General features: G+C 42.5%; 2 protein-coding genes across 5 annotated transcripts in view; both read left to right on the plus strand.

Moving 5' to 3' along the window:
- The first annotated feature begins 843 nt into the window (after window positions 1-843).
- The window catches only part of LOC119719455 (piwi-like protein 1), a 40674-nt gene continuing 25304 nt past the window's right edge, over window positions 844-16213 (plus strand). The window contains exons 1-6 of one of the 4 annotated variants that reach the window (XM_038188920.1): window positions 844-1525; window positions 5359-6006; window positions 8951-9137; window positions 11563-11709; window positions 13736-13981; window positions 15287-15502. In XM_038188920.1, coding sequence (XP_038044848.1) covers window positions 13762-13981; window positions 15287-15502 — 436 coding nt within the window. In that variant the 5' untranslated portion in view covers window positions 844-1525; window positions 5359-6006; window positions 8951-9137; window positions 11563-11709; window positions 13736-13761. Of the gene's footprint in view, window positions 1526-5358; window positions 6007-8950; window positions 9138-10291; window positions 10532-11034; window positions 11076-11562; window positions 11710-13735; window positions 13982-15286; window positions 15503-16213 lie in introns of those variants that run through there. The other 3 variants (XM_038188919.1, XM_038188922.1, XM_038188921.1) reach the window with 3 other exon arrangements.
- On the plus strand, window positions 5622-13123 carry LOC119719765 (bifunctional coenzyme A synthase-like). Its single transcript, XM_038189254.1, has 6 exons — window positions 5622-5691; window positions 5788-6026; window positions 8951-9115; window positions 10274-10531; window positions 11563-11709; window positions 13097-13123. Exons 1-6 carry the CDS (start codon window positions 5622-5624, stop codon window positions 13121-13123), a joined length of 906 nt encoding a protein of 301 aa, XP_038045182.1.

Consider the following 16213-nt stretch of genomic DNA (forward strand, 5'->3'; position numbering starts at 1 on the left):
CTTGTCAGCGCAATAACTTGAGAAATACTTAACATATGAACTTCAAATTTGGTTTGTGGATTGTTCTTGGTAATCCTAAGAAGCCTTTTGCATTTGGGGCCAAAAGGCCAAAGGTCAAGTTCACAGTGGCTAAAACAATAGCAATCTTGTCAGCGCGATAACTTGAGAAATAATTAACATATGAACTTCATATTTGGTTTGTGGATTGTTCTTGGTAATCCTAAGAAGCCTTTTTCATTTGGGGCCAAAAGGCCAAAGGTCAAGTTCACAGTGGCTAAAACAATAGAAATCTTGTCAGCGCGATAACTTGAGAAATACTTTACATGTGAACTTCAAATTTGGTTTGTGGATTGTTTTTGGCAATCCTAAGAAGCCTTTTGCATTTGGGGCCAAAAGGCCTAAGGTCAAGTTCACAGTGGCTAAAACAATAGAAATCTTGTCAGCGCGATAACTTGAGAAATACTTTACATGTGAACTTCAAATTTGGTTTGTGGATTGTTCTTGGCAATCCTAAGAAGCCTATTGCATTTGGGGCCAAAAGGTCAAGGGTCAAGTTCACAGTGGCTAAAACAATAGAAATCTTGTCAGCGCGATAACTTGAGAAATACTTAACATATGAACTTCAAATTTGGTTTGTGGATTGTTCTTGGTAATCCTAAGAAGCCTATTGAATTTGGGGCCAAAAGGTCAAGGGTCAAGTTCACAGTGGCTAAAACAATAGAAATCATGTATTTATTCTGAGATTATAGGGATTAGGGATTAATTCATATAAAACCTACAGAAGACACTAATGCTGTCGATGAATGTTCCATGTGACCAAGGTACATGTAAGTTGATGTTAAAAGAGTGGTGTTATGTCATGGGAACTGTCACCGTTGCGGGGCATTTGTGTTTGTAAACACACCTGACTTGTCTTGCTATAATTTGTGTAAAACCTCAACTCCAGTCCACTTGTTTTCTTTTAAAAATGAGTTATTTTTGAACTGTAGGTTGCTTTGTCACACTTTTTCCTCATTGTCTATGCCGGACGCCATAACATTTACAGAATTTGGTTATGAAAGTTATTTTTGATTGTCATACCTCTGTCTTTATACTGTATTTTCATTGGCCCAGGACGATCACCTGACCGGGCGATAAATATGCATGGCACACTCCCGTTGTATATCACATTGTGATATCGCTTGCATGTAGACTAGTCCCCGCCCCACAGTCCAAACCATTATGCGCGGACCGCTTTTAAACCAGACTATACTTGTATTCACTGGTACCCCGCAGTACTTTCACGTTCCACAATATAATGTATAGCAGTGAGGGAGCAGTGCATTTGCAGACGACCTTAATTTGGCGGCCAGCGACGAGCGGCATTAAGATTATGTTTACGTTTTGACTGACTCTAGTAACGGTGCCTAGGCCTTCAGAACTTCGGAAATGCAGAGCTGACACAGTTAGTTTTTTCATATACGATCCTCATCAGCCTCAACATGTCAGCTGAGCCCGGAGGCACAGATTCTCCGCTCCAAACAAGGTTTTTGAGCCACTCCAAACAACAAATAAAAGATTTAGCTTTTGAACAAGACTCATCGAACACCAAACGTTGTACCGACTACGCAGTCCGCGTTGTACGAGAATTCTGCGAAGAACTAGAAATGGGCAGGGACACTCGTTTCGAGACACTTCCTGTGAAAGAACTGGACAGAAGATTTTTTTTTATTAAACTTGTAAAACCTTTACCCCAAATTGCTCTGAACTTAAGCTTGTTTTAATGCCCCTACATCTATATATGTTGAAAGAAAACTTTTCAAAGATTCCTTCAGTTTGCTACCCTTAATTCCCTTAGAAAAACAAGTAAAACACATCATCAAGACAGAGGTATGACAAAACAGTTGTTGACTGATGTGATGTGGGATATGACGTTTTGAACACCCTCGGGGACGCATAGCACCCTCGGCTTCGCCTCGGGCGCTATGCGTCCCTCGGGTGTTCAAAACGTCATATCCCACATCACATCAGTCAACAACTGTTAAATATCATATAGCATGGTATCATTTAAAAGCTTATCTTATAGGCTTATTGTCAAATGACATTCGTTTTAGAAATAACCATTCCATAACAAAGAAAAAACTGTTTTATAATCAGACCTCAGAAAATTATGGCCTGTTCCTTTTGAACTTCATGGAATGACCCATAAACATTAGTGCAAAGGTTGGTGGGCAGATCAATTTTAAAAACTGCAAAAAGATGAAGGAATAACTGATTTGACCCAGCATTGAAGGGGGGGGGGGTTACAGAAAAGTTTTCAGAATTATATTAATTGAACATTAAAACTACTGAAGGAAATATGACACCAATGTTTTTTTTTTCTTCAAATAAAGCACAAAGAGTAACTGACTAGGTGCATTGTAATTTTTTTCATATTTTTTCATATAAATAAAAACAACAACAATATTCTGACATGTTTGGATGTTAATGAAGTGTGGTGTCAAATTCACTTTCTATGCTTTGCAGTGGCTGAAAATGGTGAAATTTTCTCTTTACATACTTTTAAATAAAAGACTTGTTTCCATTTATACCGGTATAGGCCTAGTACTCTTACAATAAACTAGAAAACTCTCCTTTTTTGCAAGTAGGGCAAGTCCAAGAAAAGGTCTCCTTGTGGTCCCATACGTAGCGTATCATGTCTTCTTCATCACAAAGAATAACACAAATTCATGTGGGTACGGTATTCTCTTATCAGATGTCCCAACAATAGAATACAAAAAACCACACTGATCTAATTGCTTTTTTGAGGGTTATAAGCATTCCTGGGACGTAACGTGTGTGAATTCTTGGACCTGCCCAGTAATAGCCTGATGGAGTAGACATATGGATTGCATTCAGGTTCCATATTAAAATACATGATGTTAGTATTGTTGCGTTCCCGCAAATTACGTAGTTTACTTCTTTCCCAACCAATCCATTCCACTCCGTGCACAGCGTAATGCTTGCAGCGATCCTGTGTGCCCTCACACAGCGCGAAGCTTTACCATGAAGTCTTAAACACACGTAGAAGTGTGCAGCACATTATACAGTACGCTATTGTATAGCGCGCAATGCATGTAGCACTCACAGCTATTGAACATGTACCGCCATGGGACATGTACTTAGGACTTAGCCATTTTCCCTCCACCTTTCCCCGGAGTCGATGCAAATTCCCCTCACACACCTTACCTCGCATCCGACCCACATTGACCCCAAGCATTTAGCGAATGTGGCTCGCTAAAACCTACCCGTGTATTCACCCCTTAGTGACCCCGTACACCCCAGCGAGTGTGTCCCGCTAACCCACTGGCCGAGACCTACGGTAGCTAGAGGTCAGGTTACGTCCTTCATCTCATAGTTTTACTCCATAGCATTAGTGTGTAGATTCCTACCTAGTCTTAGAGACTAAGTCTTGTACACAAACCTATGTACCGAGAAGTTATTCCCTTTCCCTTTTCCTTGAGGATCAGTTCCCCGTAAGGTACCCACGAGTGATCCTACTTTGCCCGCTAACCACTGCTCTCGGACTTTCTTCCGGTAGATTGTCTAAGTCAGCCGTGTACAAATCTCCCATAGAGAACTTTCCCCATGCCTTTGTACACGGATGCATTATTCATAACTACCAGAATCCAATGCTCCCATTGGCTAAGACGCGCACCCAAAAGTGTATATAAAGCGCGCAGAAATGGCAGTTCTGGTCATTGTTGATCTGGGCTCTGACCCCGACAGAGTCCCTGACATGTACACGTAGATTATCGAGCTGTCCGCTCACTGGCCATAGACCCTACGTCTGTACACAGATAATCATGTACGCCGTAACTTTACATTGTATATAGTGCGCCCTCTATTGACCTGAGATGTAAATAATCCCGAATAAAGTACTAGTGTGTGTGTGTAAGATACTTGTATCTGACTCTTTATTTGATAATGTCTCTCACCCCAGAGAGACGTAACAGTATCTCACAATTGTTTCTGGTGTGATCATTTTGTGTCAGTCACATTCTGTTGTATTGCATTTTACCTTAAGATGAGTATGTGAGGAAGAGTGTATAGTGTGTGACTTTCTGGTTGGCTCAGAATTGAATGGTTCAAACCCACCATCATCCCTGTCCTCTTTTACGGATATTCATTCGAACACAATCCAGGCCATGTGTTTATCGGATACCCGATTACCCTATTATCCGTAAACTCCCAGCCCTACCTCAATGAGGGAGATGGGTCTCAGTTTTGCCGTTGCCTTCAACAAACATGTTTTGTTTCTGCACTGAGCTATATGTTTCGATTTTGACATGTTGGACCGAAACAGTTCAAAGAAAATGTGTTTAAAACCAGCCGATGTTTTATCAGTGGCTTAAAACCAGCCTGCACACCTCCCCTCCCCTATTAAAAATAGTACATCCCCCCTCAAACCCCCCCCCCCCCCGCTCCCGTCTCTCTCTCTCCCCCCCCCCCCCCCCCACCGTTGCTACAGAAATCACCCCCCCCCCCCTTTAAAATCCAGCCCCCCACTCGTTCCCCTGTGGTGAGAACACTGGCTTTCCATTGATACGTTGGATACATTCCTATGGTCTTTTGTTTTGAAAATGGAATATGAAAACGCTCTTGGGATAGTTTTATATCCAAAATTGTACCAACTTCGCATTGCGGCGTAGCTGGGGGGGGGGGGGGAGGTTGGCCAGTCGCCCCCCCCCCCCCCCCCCACTGGAAATTTGGCAACCAAAGAAAAGCACAGTCGTATCATGTTACCATGATTAGCAGCCGTAAGTGCTTTTTTTCAAGTTGGTGTATTCGAAAACGAATACCCACTCGAAAACAGGTCTTCGTTTTCGAGTGGGCCGGTCTTCGGTCTTCGTGTTAGGGGTCTTCGTTTTCGATACTACCATTGTAAGAGCCTTCAAATGAGTCTTGTGTGAATCATTATCCTGACTAAGGGGGGGGGGGGGTTAAGGGGGTATATACACTATTGTGTGATATAGTGTGTCTGATCGTTGGTTTTGAACAGCGCCCCCATTGGAAGAATGGTACCAGCCCCCAGAATGTCTGGAGAAAAAACCTGTCTACATTTCAGCACTGATTTGCTGATTCAAAAAAATCTGAAGTGCCTGACCCCCCCCCTGCAAAAATTCCTGGATCCGCCCCTGACAGGTCTGTATTTTTATCCCCTTCCGATGGACAATGGTACTCACAATTCAGCCTTTGTAAAACGGGACCCCAGAAGAGAAATTCTAAAAACTTTTCTTGTTTTCACTTGAGCAAGTGATTCAAATTAAGAGAGCTATTCCTCCATGGTTAACAACATTTGAATATTTGATTTTTTTTTTTCATTCCATTTTTATTCAGTGCAGGTTTTGCTGTGCTTTCCAGTGAACCAAAATGCTCCCCAGCTGCAAAACGGCATGAACGGGGCTTCTCATCTTAACCTCGCTGATTAACCAACTCATCAAACGAATCAGTCCAATACTGTGCCATATGCCGCCAGCTGCATATTGGAAACACTCTACGTACAGCTGCATCCCGGCCTTGACCACGAACTGGAACCGTACAAACAGAGACTGATTCCCGTTACGCAATCTATGCAAAGTCAGCACAGCTACAAGGGCAAGATGTCAGAGTCGTCTTGGACAATATCAGCAACCGGTCTGGCACCTTGCCTCCCCCTAGAATGCTCAATAGGTAAGTGACTGACTGCTCCACTCCAAACAAACTCCAAGCATTTACTCAAGTCGTGGTTTGTATTCCCAACAAATCCTGTTGTGGAAACAATACCAGAGTCTGTCTGGACGAATGTGGATAGTTCTCCACCAGTCATTGCTGATGTGAGTGAAGTACCGGTACTAGACTGTTTGCCAGTTAAGAGTTACAGAAGCATTGTTCTTGGAGGAACACTTGATGGCATCCACGCTGGACATAAAATCCTGCTGAGCGAGTCGGCGATGAGAGCAGAAGAGAAGATTACAGTTGGTGTGACAGACATATCCATGCTGCAACGTAAGAACGCATCAAATCAAGTATTCATGTAACACAACCCTTTTTACATTCTTTCTTTTCACTTAGCTGAGAGTGGGTCATACATGTATTGTGTTCAGTATGTTTGTGAGTGCAATGGTAAGAATAATTTCATGAGGTGACAGATGGAGTGTTCCATTCAAAGAGACGAAACCAAGTAGAGTGGAACATTCCATCAGTCACTGAATGAAATTAGTGCCATTGCATGAATGCGAATCATTCATTACGTATGTGTTTTATGCAACACCTGAATAAATCCTCGTCGGTCAGAGATGCCAAAACTGTAACCATGCAATGAAATTTCCATTTATTGTGGCATGGAACTTCTATTTTTTTGCAGTGTGGCCATGCCATTGGGACGAATAATTCAATGACACGTGATCAATGACCCACTTATCAGTATATATCTTGCAATCCCTGAATAAACCCCCCTCATCTGATGGGTGGGTCATTGAATTATTTGTCCCAAAATACAGCCGAGTCGCACGTCAAAAACAGAAGTTCATTCCAAGATAAAGTCGAAGTTCCTTTGCACGGTCACATGCACTATTGGCTACCAATCAGATGACAAGCAATTTATTCAGGCATTGTATAAAACAAGTAATGAATGCTTCACGTTCGGCAATGGATGGAATATTCTATTCCACTCAGCTTTGCCTTGTGGAGTGAAACATTCCGTCTGTCACCTCATGAAATTATTCTGAGCATTGTACTCATACATAAACACTAAATTAATGCGTTGGGGTGACAAAGCAGAAAAAATTGTCTGTACACTCCCCCCCCCCCCCCAAAAAAAAACCCCACTTTTGAATTGTTCTGTTGAATCTGCTTAAAGGCTCAGAAGTGTAATTAAGAGACCATGGTAGAACAAAACAATGGAAGACTCTTGAGACCCTTGGCGGCATGCAGCATACACACTGGTCCTTTTCTATTTGCATCATATTGAGCAAATATGAGGTAAACAATTGAAAATGACTGGTGCATTATTCAATTGTTGCCTGCTGTGACAGCTATAGGGTCCATGGTGTTTGCCGGAGTGGGCAAATGGCACCCGAGGCGAAGCCGAGGCTGCCATTCGCCCCCCCCCCCCCCCCCCCCCCCCGGGTGAACAAAACACCACAGCAGGCAACAATTGTTTTGTTATACCATGGTAATAGATTACAGCTGTCCAATTCTGTCATTGCGTCTTAAGCCCCTGTCACACCTTTGCGTATCCTTATTCCTTATGAGTTCCTTATCAAAAATTTTCAATACGCAGCCGTACGCTCGATTAACGTTGAAATGTTTTGATCACTTTGACTTATGTGCTACGCACATCTAGCGTACAAGTAACGAATTCAGCGCATCCATTGCGTATGAGATGCGTATGAGTTCCGTATGCAGTACACAACACTATTTTTCGGGCTGCGAATAGGTCAGTATGCAGTGCGCACGCCGAGCGTATTCCGGACGCACCCGACTTATGCCGACCGCATGCTTGACGCACTTCGGAGCGTATTCCCGCCGCATTTCCGCCGCTCGCCGTCCAGCGTGCGTTGCATCTGCGCTGCAAGTACGCTATGTATACGTCCAATACAGGCGGCTCATATGCTGACGGGGTGCGTCACGAACACATAGCATACTCGTAACGCACTCGACCGATGCGGGACCGATGCGCTGCGTATTTATAACTTATGACCTGCGTAACAGCGTACGCAGCGTTGTTTTGTGCATGCCCAAAACTATCCTGAGTACTGGGCCGTACCATGCGTATATCTGCATACATAAAACCTACACAAAACGATAGAGATGCATATGAGGTGCGTATTGTGCGTACGACTGTGTATGAAAAAAATGTCAATGCGCAACTCATAAGGAATTAGGATACGCAGAAGTGTGACAGGGCCCTAAAACTGTTGGTCTCTTCTTGTTGCGGTGCAGACTATTCCACAGAATTTTCCATATTTTTCTTCGTGCTGATTGATGCTGTCCTGTTCAAAAATCAAATTTCTGATCACGTCTTTGGAACAAGAGGGAACAAGAGAGCAACCTCTTCTATGGAGGCAACCTGTTGTAATCTGCTGACATTATTACGCTGAAATTACAGTGAAATTGGCACAGTTTCAAAAAGCAGACGAACTGTGACAAACGATGTAAACAACAATGGCGGTCATAGCAGAAATATTGCTTCACTGTCCCCCGTGGCACATGAACATACATCAATTTATGTAGTACGAACTCGTACCCGAGGTCACACTAATATATTACAACGCGGTGGAAACGACACTTTCAACAGCGATCTGAAGTAATTTCTGACCACTTTAACCAATATTTTTTTTAAGCAAAAGATACATTGTAATACTTAATAGGGCCCTCTAAATGGGACATGAGTTCAAAAATCTGGGGGGAGGGGACATTTTATATTGTGTCCCCCACCGTTCAAAAAGTGGGGGGACATGTCCCCCTGTCCCCCCAGGATTGACGCCCATGTTTTGCAACATAATACATATAGATGTATCCACAAACATAAAAAACTTAAGAACTTATTAACTGAGTAAAAAAAAATAGTATGGAGAAGCTTCAATTGCATAGGCCCTATATATGAGAATACTAAAATCACCAGATTATTGCCAACCTATTACGTTACAAAATTGTTTGATAAACTTGTATTCTGAAAAAGATACGCATATATTACAAAAAGTTATAAAATAATTAAACAAATTTAAAAACCTAATATTCTTAAATGGCTTGAGGAATTGAACAAAGGAGATAGAGTGCTAATTTTCATTGGGTTTTGTAACAATGAAATTTGGTATTTATGCACGGTGCCCACATGTGCAGTATGCAGGGCTGAATGGAATGCGGACTCAATCAAGTTTTAACAAAAAATTTGAAATTGGTTAAAATTGTTGAAATAGTTGTCAATTTTTATAAAATTTCCCTTTAGAATAAAGATCTACCTGGCACCCCATACGTGATTGGTCTGACCGGTGGCATAGCCAGCAGGAAGTCTTCAGTATGTAGACGGCTGGAGGGGCTCGGTGCTGCAGTGATTGACTGTGATAAGCTGGGGCACAAGGCCTACCTACCAGGCACGCAGGGATTCAGGAGAGTGCTGACTGAGTTGGGACAAGGTGGGTGCTGAAAAAAAAACTCCAAAGTATTTTTCAACAAGCTAAGGCAAGTCTAGTAAAGCTGAGTGGACAAAATTCACAGAGCGGAAAACATACTCTTTCGTCGTTGGATTGAAAATGAGATTTGAAGGTTTGCATGGTGGACATGAACAACGAATGGGAGGTTTACACCATGTGAATGATATCTCTTTGTAAAGTTGTGTGGTTCTGAGAAGAACCAGTTGGTTTGAGAGTTTGAAAAAATTATTCCCACATGGTGTTTCCGCAAACCTTTCATAGTTTCATTCATTAGTATCTCCACCATGCAAAGCCTCAAATCTTACTCAGTTGGTTTACCTCAACGTTTCAAATAGTGTGCTCTGTTTGTCAACAGGAGATTAATGACGAACAGAGCATACTGTTCGAAAGGTCGAGTAAAACAACTGGTTCAAATCTCAGAACTCAAAAGAGCTATCATTCACATGGTGTTACCGCAAACCTCCCGTTCATTGGATTGAAAATGGCTGAAGAGTTTGTAGAATAAGCTGTAGTAGTATTACGTGATAGAAATGAGAGATCCACTGTCACCACTCGCATGGAGACTTGACTTACTGCCAACACATGGATCATGAAGTTACAAATAACAAGCTGTGTCAGACTAATGGACATCTGGTATCCACTAATGCAATGACAGTCATTTTCTGAGGTGGCACTGCGGTGGCACCAGGCTCGTGCAAGTCGCGCTCAGGTAGTATGCACGCACTCAGGGGTCCTTGGACCAATAGGGCTACCAATGCACACGCGTCTCGTCTTTAAGAAAGTGTGCTTCGTGCGCGTGGGCATGGCACCACTGAAAATGGCTTCTAATCTTGTTCGATGAATTACACTGTAGATGAAACATGACTTAAATGAATAGACAAGCCTCGTAAAGCTGCTCCTAGACTGGTGTATTAAAGTCATAAGGGATAGTCAGTCAGTGAGATAAATAGCCAGGCTAATTCACAAGTAACTGTCAGTTAGTGAGTCTGTGAGAAATAAAAAGGACTTAGGCTGGACCTTTCTGGGACCGTCAAAAAATCTTGTGCTGTGTTGGGCTGGATATTTGTCAGTGGATTATTTTACAATTATCAAGGTGTAAACATATTTTTGTTCTGCAGATGTTGGGGCTGATGGAAGCATCAACCATTTGTCAACAGGCGTGCTCTCGGCGCCAAAGTCTTCCAAGACTGATCCCGTCTGGACCGGCTGAACCAGATCGTCTGGCCGGAGATTGCCAGCATGGTTCAGGAGGAGATGAGGGTCCTGGAGGTGATGAAGGATGCCTGGTGTGTGTGCTGGATGCAGCCGTGCTGATTGAAGCAGGGTGGGACGGCTTCTGCCATGAGGTGTTGTCATGCATTATTCATAAGGATGAGGTGAGTCACACCCCCAATTAGGAGATTGAAGGTGGATGGGCTGGGTTCTGCTGTGAGCTGTGTTCATTAATTCGCAAGGATGAGGACAGTCACGCCTTCCATTGATGAGTGAAGCTTGGGTGGATTAGCTCTACTATAAGTTGTGGTCTCATAAGGATGAGATAGGTCGCGTCTCATTCATTATGATGAGGTGAGCTACTTTTCTTATTGGATGATTGAAGCTGGGTGGGATGGGTTATGGCATGAGATGTGCAAGGTCATGCATTATTTATAAGGATGAGGTGAGTCACGCCCCCCATTCGTGATTGAAGTTGGGTGGGACGGGTTATGGCATGAGATGTGCAAGGTCATGCATTATTTATAAGGATGAGGTGAGTCACGCCCCCCATTCGTGATTGAAGTTGGGTGGGACGGGTTATGGCATGAGGTGTGGTCATGCATTATTCATCAGGATGAGGTGAGTCACGCCTCTCATTGGGTGATTGAGGCCAGCTGGGATGGATTCTGCCATGAGGTGTGGTCATGCATTATTCATAAGGATGAGGTGAGTCACACCCCCAATTAGGAGATTGGAGATGGATGGGCTGGGTTCTGCTATGAGCTGTGGTCATACATAATTCGCAAGGATGAGGACAGTCACGCCTTCCATTGATGAGTGAAGCTTGGGTGGATTAGCTCTACTATAAGTTGTGGTCATGCATTATTCATAAGGATGAGATAGGTCGCACCTCATTCATTATGACAAGACCACGCCCCTTTGAGCATCTTTGCACACAGTGTTATTATTGGACTAGCCCATATTTAGTGCAAATTTTTTAAAAATGCTCATGAATCATTCACTACAATGAAAACAGTCATGTGCACTTCTCAGTCACTCTGAAATTACACTCCATTCTCATTATGTGATACTCAGCTTCTCAACATGTGTCAATTATAACTAGAGTAAGATTTGTTTCTGCATTTTTACTTTGGTGACATTGACCTTGTAGTTTATTCTTTTTCATCTTCTTTCAATGTTGTTTTTTTGCCAGGCCTTGAAGCGTATTCTAGACAGGGATCGTCTACCAGAGGAGAAGGCACGACAGCGCATAGAATCCCAGCTCAGTAACCAGGAACGTGTGGATCATTCCAATGTTGTCTTCTGCACCTCCTGGGAGCCAGAGGTCACTCAGAAACAGGTACAGGTCGGGTTTAGCGTTGTTGTTTTTTAGCCCTTCAATTACTTTTTTTAGTAGGTATTAGTATTAAAATTGTGATTGGAAAGAATGTTGCAACCTGACGCCACTTTTTTCTTCATATATCATCTCAATAAAGGTCAGTCAATGCATTGCAAAAAAAAGTTGAAAAAAAAACATTTCCAATTTGTTAGGAAATAAATGTTAGGAAAATGTTCTTCACTCTCCATGGACTTTGTACACAACCGCTGAAGTGGCGTCTGGTTACTACATTCGTTTCGTCTACTTAAATAAAAAGAACACTTTGATTAAAAATGTAAAAATTAAGACATCTATTAAAAACAAACAAAAAAATGTTGAGTAGGGGCCTAGTGCTGTGCGGGGATTCGAACCAGGGTCCCATAGCTCATTGAGCTAGCGTCTGTTACTCCTAGAACTATGTTGCAGCACAAAACACTAATTAAGTTCAAAAACGTCCATCAAAACACAGACATTTCCCACAGAACCGCTGCACAGTTTGCCCCTAAACTCTGTACTATACCTCATGACATACTCATGTAATGTGCGCAGAACAATCATCGCTGGATTCTGTCGTTTTTTTTTGCCAAAATGATGAAAAATATGCCCTTTCCACACTGAGCCAACCTGACACTTGAAATGTGCACGCATTATATTCATCGATCGATGATTTTCGGTTCGCTCGGAGCGTGCCGCTGATTCTGGAGATTAGCTGGCTGTATAGGGCATAAAGCGATTCACTTCAGTGACTTGGAAGTACCCACATAATGGGCAAGGGCCACATAATGGGCATTAAGTCTTTTTGTGAATACGAACCAGGGTCCCATAGCTCATTGAGCTACAGACAAATCTGCCCCAGCGCTATAGACAAATCTGGGGGCAGCTATTTTCTGCAGTGGCACATATAGGCTTGCGCAATTAGTCAGGCTCAAACACGCACTCCGGCTCCTTTGACAAATAAGAATACCAAAATGCATGCGTATGAGTGTAACACCACCGAAGTGAAAACTCTCTGGTCACCGGATTCCACTATACCTGCCAGAGACGATTAGGCCTTTTACAGAACCTAATTGTTGGTACCTTTACATCGGTACTGTAAGATCACTTTAACCCTAACAATACCCATCCTGCCGAACTCCAACACCAGGGTTTGTTGGAATCTGTTAGGATGAGTACTGCACTAGTAAACTGAGGCATTCCACCAATAATCAGAGTCCAACAATTTTTGTGTACAGTTTACCCACACACAGGCTTACGTTACATACCTTGTGTGGACTTTCCATTGGTTTCATTTTTCTCAAACTGTGAAAACTCTTTAAACCCAATTTTTTTTCTATGATTCCCTTTAGTGTTTCTCTTCATTCTGCCACAGATAAATCTAACCCAAAAATGCCTCTAAACCTGTTTTTTAGAAATGGGGAAACATTGTGTGGACGTGGGCAAGTCCTCACAACGTCGCTGCTACCTGGTTTATGTGGACCTCTTTTGTTCGGAAGTCCACACAGCCTATGTAATGCTTGTACACTGTCCCTTGTGTGCCTTTTTGGAGAATGTTCAATTATAGAAATACCTTACAAGTTGTGGAGTGCAAGTGTTTTCATGGAAAAAAAATAATTGGCATCTTTCATTTTCATAAATACAAACTTGAAAATTTGAATGTCTTTTTCTCAGCACTTTACTTCTTTTTACACGTTTATAAGAGTGAACTTTAAATAGCCATAACTTGTCAACACAATATCTGATTCGTGGTAAGGAGCATTTTATTCTCTTTCTTAATACGCAAAAAAAACTCTTATTGAGGGTACCTTTTCTTAGTAAGACATTGGGTTAGTTTTCTTTCAACCAGACTGTTAAAATAGGATAAGTAAACAATCTAAAGTATAAACTTCAGGACTTTGTGTCCCATTAAACAAATGCTTTTAACTGTTCATTGGTGTTGCCATTTCACTGTTTTACCATTCATAATTGATGTAACCTCTGTTCATCACCATAAGCTGTTGTTCCTCCCCAGAGCAAAGAAAAGTAGAAACACCCATCATGGCCGACAGTCAGCAAGGCGTTGGCAGCGGGCGTGCCCGTGGTCGGGGGCGAGGCCGCGGCCGCGGGCGAGCCTCTGCAGGGCAGCAGCAGGGCCAGCCCCGGAGGCCTGGGGAGACAGCGTCTGCCACGCCCATGCCTAGTGGTGATGCCGAAGCCATGCCTGCCCCAGGGAGGGGCAGAACCAGGGGTGGGGCTTCCCAGGTCCCTGGATCAGGAGGTGGGTATCCATTGACAGAAATTTTTCAGGCTGAGAGTTCCTCCCCATCCATGCTCTTCAACATAATTTGATTTTTTTCTTCTAACAATTTTAAATTTTTCAAATAAACCACAATTTCATGAAGTTACACTTTCATTTTGTATGTGTTTTCATTTTGCATTGAATATTAAGATGGAAAAACTCCTCTTTTTTGGTCTATTGTACACACTTTCAACCCTCTGAAAATATGAAGCCAGAACTTGTTAGGTTCGAAACGTCAGGCCGCTTACATTTTTAGATTTGCATATTTCAGGTCAATCCAGTCAAAGCAGTTTGCAGCAGTTTTATGCATTTTCATTTTATTCATTTTCTCTGAAAATATGCTTTTATTTTGGGTTGTTTTGTGCCTGTGCCCATAATGTATAAAATATATGCCTGAATTATTGTCAGCCGCAAACAATCTGAGAGTTGTAAACTGATTAACCCTCTTATGCAAGTATGCAAACATACAACCTGAAACAAGTTGTCCTTTCAGTCAAAGCCAATTAAGTGACGGTTTTCAACAGTTAAGGGCTCCCAGCCTACATAAAGCAGGATTGACTGGCTGTGACTGTCTACTTGATCCAGCTATGCTTTGACTGTAGGAGATTGATAAGCCAGCTGTGCCAGCCACTTGCCTGCTTTTGTCGGTTGACTGAATTTGGCTAGTCACAGTGCTTGCTTGAAATATGATCTAACTGTTGGCGACTAGCCTGTGTAAAACGCATGACAGGGAAGAGGATTGACTTGTTTAACTGTCTGTGACTTTTCAGATAGCAGGAGGGTTAATAAGCTTGGATGGAATTTTTTTGCGCGATGTTTCATACAAAAGTGATAACTTATGGTGATGAAAGTGATTATCTTTTGTATTGCTAAAAAAATTGCAATTTAAAAACAAAATCTATTTTTTGGAGGTTGAAACTTAACACAAAAAACTTCCAGCAAATTTACATATACATGTACATGCTCTATATTCAAATCAAGATGTCAGATGTAACAGGGACAGGAAAAAAGTGGACCCCAAATTTATAGAATGACCCTATAGATACAGTATGAGTAAAAAAAAATATACACTTTTATAATTGGCCATAGTTTCATTCTGTAGCAATATAGATATTTTCATATGTAGTTTTTAGAGTAACTCTTCCTGCCTCTTTTGGTGACATTTTCACTGGATTAGTTTTCATGCATGACTGCACAGGAGACAATTAAAGGGGTCGGGTGAAATCTGACTTGCGCCAACTGGTTTATACTCACACTGTTTAAACTACTTTCTTTGTTACACAGCTGCTATAAGCATGGAGCAAAGAGCGGCCATGGCCGAGAGTTACCATCCTCATGCCCCGAGGCCAATGCCAGCTGAAGCGCCCCCTACAGCTCAGATGGCAGCATTGAGCGTGGGCGGGGCCCAGGGTGCTGAGGGAGGGGGAGTCAGTGGCCGCGGCAGACAGACAGAGCTCCGCTACGGAGAACAAAAAGCACCCAGACCCATTGATAAGAGAGGTAGGTCTGGTGCCCTGTAATCCCTTATAATGTGCCAATAACAAGGGTGTGAAATCTCAGCTTTAAAGCTGATTTCAGCTATTTTTATTAGTTTTGGATTCAGCCTTTTTCAGCTTTTTCCCTCACTTGCTGTGTAAAAAAGTATAGGAGATTCCCAAAGTTCAGCTTTTTTACACCTTTTTCAGATGTTTTCAGCTATTTTTATCAGTGGTCACTCACACCCCTGCAATAAATATTCCATTTTCTCATCTAAAAGCTGTCTTTAAAGGTAGGGTAGATCATTGGTCATTAGTGCAGTTTTTCCCACGGCGCCATGAAAATATGCCTTGGGCCTTAGCTCACTGTGTCGGTTGGTAGGTAAGTTTGTTTCTGCATTCAATAAGGGACAATAACCTAGTCATGTTTTAAATTGCGCCCTAAATCAGCGTCTGGGACAACAGAATGATTCAGTATCCAGCATTGCCTTTGCACAGGCACCTACCTCACAGCAACAACAGCATTTAAGTTTGAAGTCATCTCTCTCTGTCACAATTGAGTGAGAACATGTGCACAAACTCCATTGTACATTAACCCTTACTCTCTGAGGGTAGTTTACTGCATGTCAGTTGGTTATGCCAATGCCCTCCAGCTGCAGTTTATTGGAGGATACTTTGATGTAGCAGTGAAGGCTCCAATTGGCAGGAGTTGGAGGCCCTGGAGGGTGCCTGATAC

This window comes from Patiria miniata, unplaced genomic scaffold (genome assembly GCF_015706575.1).
Source record: "Patiria miniata isolate m_02_andy unplaced genomic scaffold, ASM1570657v1 HiC_scaffold_8, whole genome shotgun sequence".
NCBI lineage: Eukaryota > Metazoa > Echinodermata > Asteroidea > Valvatida > Asterinidae > Patiria > Patiria miniata.

Coding starts and splice junctions, on each gene's coding strand:
- LOC119719765 (XM_038189254.1), top strand. CDS start 5,622: ATGTCAGAGTCGTCTTGGACAATATCAGCAACCGGTCTGGCACCTTGC. Junction 9,116..10,273: donor GCACGCAGGGATTCAGGAGA/GTGCTGACTGAG, acceptor TTTGTTCTGCAG/ATGTTGGGGCTGATGGAAGC. Junction 11,710..13,096: donor CAGAGGTCACTCAGAAACAG/GTACAGGTCGGG, acceptor ATTCTGCCACAG/ATAAATCTAACCCAAAAATG.